Source organism: Pinus tabuliformis, chromosome 7 (assembly GCF_031772625.1).
Source record: "Pinus tabuliformis cultivar Carrire ecotype Pingquan chromosome 7, CPIR1, whole genome shotgun sequence".
NCBI lineage: Eukaryota > Viridiplantae > Streptophyta > Pinopsida > Pinales > Pinaceae > Pinus > Pinus tabuliformis.
Window position 1 is genome coordinate 1908504684 of NC_142293.1, and position 4142 is coordinate 1908508825.

General features: G+C 37.7%; 1 protein-coding gene across 1 annotated transcript; it reads left to right on the forward strand.

Annotated features, from left to right (window-relative positions):
- The first annotated feature begins 767 nt into the window (after positions 1–767).
- LOC149256124 (nuclear transport factor 2-like) lies at positions 768–2135 on the forward strand. Its single transcript, XM_089455237.1, has one exon. It carries the CDS (start codon positions 768–770, stop codon positions 2133–2135), a length of 1368 nt encoding a protein of 455 aa, XP_089311363.1.
- Positions 2136–4142: the final 2007 nt, after the last annotated feature.

Below are 4142 nucleotides of genomic sequence, written 5' to 3' on the forward strand. Positions count from 1 at the left end.
GGTGAGACTACCTCAACTCTTCAACTGAGGTTAAAATACACAATATTCTGGAGCCCTTGTTGTGATGATCATGTGGGTAACCCCTTTTCCATGAATAATTTAGAATGATGTGGCATCCTCTAGAATTATGGTGGTGAAAACACTAAGGTCAACTTTCAAGTGGCATAACATTTTCAAACTATGATTGAGGCAATGACTACTCCATTCAAAGGTTCTAAATGTGCACAATATGAAAGAGAGGTATCGTCTAATGCTGAAAAAAATTACCCATCAATTAAAAACTACTAAAAAACAATACAAGAATTTAGTCTAAATGGACGTTAACCACCATCATCATGGTAAACCTTTTAAAAACTTTTTACACCACTATCATCATCATGGTAAACCTTTTAAAAACTTTTTACAACCAACACTCTTGCACGTAAATTTTTTAGCTACAAAACTCTTACACGTATACATATTTTTGTACTTTATTTAAAACATAAATATTCTTTAAAGAACATTTATTATGAAACCCTCCAAATCCAATTGATGTCGAACGTGACGATTAACACGTTTGAAATTTTTTGTCGGCCATACCGATTTCAAATATTAATATATATCAACACCAACCTGACGTTGATGGCAAGAAGTAGCAAAGACAAATTAGCGCAAGGAAGCTTTGACAAAGAGGTGGGTTTGATTGGCCACAGTTTCTGTTACTCGAAGCAAACTCGGAGCGAATTCAATCTTCTTCGGTGAACTCCAAACAGTTTCTTGTTAGGGAAATGGCCATCCAACAAGCTTCCATACCTAAGGTTCCTGATGTACAGCAGATTGGGACTGCCTTTGTGAACCACTATTACAATGTTCTTGTTCGGTCACCTGAATCGCTGTACAAATTTTATCAGAATTGCAGCATAGCTGGTCGCCCGGACCCCAGTGGACAAATGATATCGGTGACTACTGTGGGGGGTATCAATCAGCTGGTAACCTCCCCAGACTACAGTGCGTTAGAGGTCGAGATCAAGACAACCGATTCACAGTTGTCTTATAACAAAGGATTACATGTTTTGGTTACTGGATCAATTACCTTTAAAAACAGTGGAACGCGAACATTCACTCAATCCTTTCCCCTCGCTCCTCAGGAAAGGGGGTACTTTGTATTGAATGACGTTGTAAGGTATTTAGGTGAAGCACCACAACGACAAGAGCAAAATGTTTCGGAAGATGCTGCCAAAGCATATGATGTCTCAGGCCCAGTTGTCAAACCTGAAGAAGTAGGTCAAAGCGATGTGAGTGAGCCATCCACAACAGCGCTGGAGGAACCTGCTAATGTTGCTGAGGAGGTACATAAAAATGACGTGCAGCAGAAGGAAGTCACAGAAGACTCAGGTGGCCAAAACGGATCAGAAAGTGAACAAGCTCAAAATGGAGAACTGCCTCCTTCTCAAGAAACTCCAGCAGTGGTCCAACCAAGTCAAACGACCTACGCTTCAATTCTTAAACAAAATGCAGCACCACCCGTTGTTGCAGTTAAGAAATCGTCTCTCGTGACGGGAAGGGATGTACGAAATTCAGCTCAACGTCCAGCAACTACTTCCATTTCCACTGCACCAAGTTCCAATCATGTCATTAGGACTGTTAAAAGCACTGCAGAAGAAAGTGGGTTCTCTATTTTTATCAACAGGTTGCCTGTGAATGTTACAGCTTCCCAACTTGGGGAGGAGTTTAAGAAGTTTGGGGCAATTAAGCCTTCTGGGATTAGCGTTAAGAGTAGCAAAGGGAGTCAATACTGTTTTGGTTTTGTTGATTTTGAAGAAACAGCTTCAGTCCAACGTGCAATTGATGCATCCCCTATTCTAATTGGTGGCCGTCAAGTCTTTATCAGGGAGAAACGCCCCCCTCGGGAGGGTTTAACAAATGATGGAGAAAGAGGACGTGGTGGCTATTCCTATCGCGTTCAAGGAAATGGACCAAATTATTTCGTAAACAACAGAGCTGGACGAGGTTCCTTTCCTGGACGTGGTAATGGTGGCTTTTCTGGTGCAAACCAAGATGGATCCCAAAGAGATAACATTCAAATCAGAAATGGTGGAAGAGGCAGTCAGCGAGGTTCTACGATGAACAACAACGTCAGAAATCCTAGAATTTGATAGGTTACCGTAGGGTGTCCCCCAAACACTTGATGATGACTTGAAGTGTTCTTGCAATGTTTTTATAGAATTCACCACCTTAAAATTGCTAGTTTGATAGAAATGACATTTCAATCCTTTCAAGTTTCTTCATCAAATATCTTATATATTTTTAAAGTGGAACACATGAAGTATTAAAATTATTTTGATATCATTTTTAATTCCAATAGAATGGATCAATTTGAAATAAATAAAGTATACATGGTAGTAATACATTATAGATTTGTGACTCTAATTTAATAACTGGATGTAGCATACCTTATATGTGTGTGATCCCAATTATACATGATATTCATGCTCATGTGACACTCAGCATAGGTTATCCTGTCATTAGCTTGAATTTGAATTACTAAAACCAATTTGACCTTGCATTTACTATAGATTTAGCACAATAGACTTGAAATCTATAATCCAGACAATGATATTCAACCTATGAACTAATTCCCTTGTTTGTTAGCACATCATCGCCAAAATTCATCTAGTTAGTTTGAATTACTGAAACCAATTTGACCTTAGCATTTACTATATATTTAGCACAATAGAGTGGAATTTTGTAATCAAAATCACTTAAGTTAATAGTTAGTGTTTCAATAGATCCTTGGTTGTGAACCCTTGGGAATAAAGCCACAAGAACATGGGTTATTGTGGAGAGTGATGATGAAGTAGTAGATTAATTAATTGGTTTAGTGAGGACAATAGGCATTCATTATAAATCTCATTTCAGCTAAGAAAATTAAATAGAAGTAGGCCTGGAGTATGAGGATTAGGTTATAAGCTTGTAATGATTACTTTTGGGCGCATCCAAATCATAGCCAATCTAGTTGTGAGAGACTATTGACATCCATTGTTGTTGAGTCAACCTTTACAACATTACGATGCCATTTCTTAATTAGTCACCATTTCTCCTACTTATTTGATCAAGTCCTTATTGTAGTTATGCTTGTCCTTCTTTCCAATCAAGTGACAACCATAATTATTTGTTATAAATCAAATTTCAACTATGCCAATTAAATAGAAATAGGCCAAGAGTATGAGGAGTAGTTATTACTTTTGGGTGCTTCCAAATCATAGTCAATCCCCTTATGTGACTATTTGCATTAATTTCAAGTGATTGACAACCTTTCCAACACTCAAATGCAATTTCACTTATTATTTCACTATAACATCTGGTACCTTGGGGTCTCTAAGGTTTCAATATACTATCTTCATTGATTTTTGGTTTGGAGGGAAATGCCTTTGTCATAAGCATGGCCTTTCTTGAATTAGGCAACATTTCTTCTCTGATCAAGTCCTTATTACAATTATGTTCCCTATAGTATCAATGTCCTATCTTCTTCAACTTGTCCTTTGTTGAAATAGATTTTGAGTTGGGGTTACCTCCTTCCTCATCCAAAAAGTTGAGGTGCCAACTTGTCACATGATCTAATCCTCAAGGATGTATTCTTGGTCGTGATGTGTAAGTACACTTGTGCCCCAACCTATAAATCCTTAAACAACTTTTTCTAATCTGGATAGCATTTATGTTTGTCCTGTGCTGCCTTTAGATTCTTTTTAGATTCTTTTTTATTACTTGCATATCCTATTCTATCTCTGCCAACATATCTCATCCTATCAACAACATTTTCATTGGATCAGTGCAACTAATGGGAGTGTTACAACTCCTCCCATATAGTGCCTCAAATAGACTCATCTTGAGTGACTATTGATACCCATTGTTGTAAATAAACTCAAGCAGTGGAAGTTACTCCTATCTCCTCTACTAATACATGAAATTCATCCTCAACATGTCCTCGAATATCATATTGAACCTCTCTCTCTATGTCCTCGAATATCATATTGAGCCTCTCTCTCTATCCATCTATTTGCAGATGATAGGCTATGTTGAAGGCCAACTCTATAACCAAACCAACAAAAAACTCCTTCCAAAACATGGAAGTGAACTAAGAATCCATGTCTAACGCAATCTTC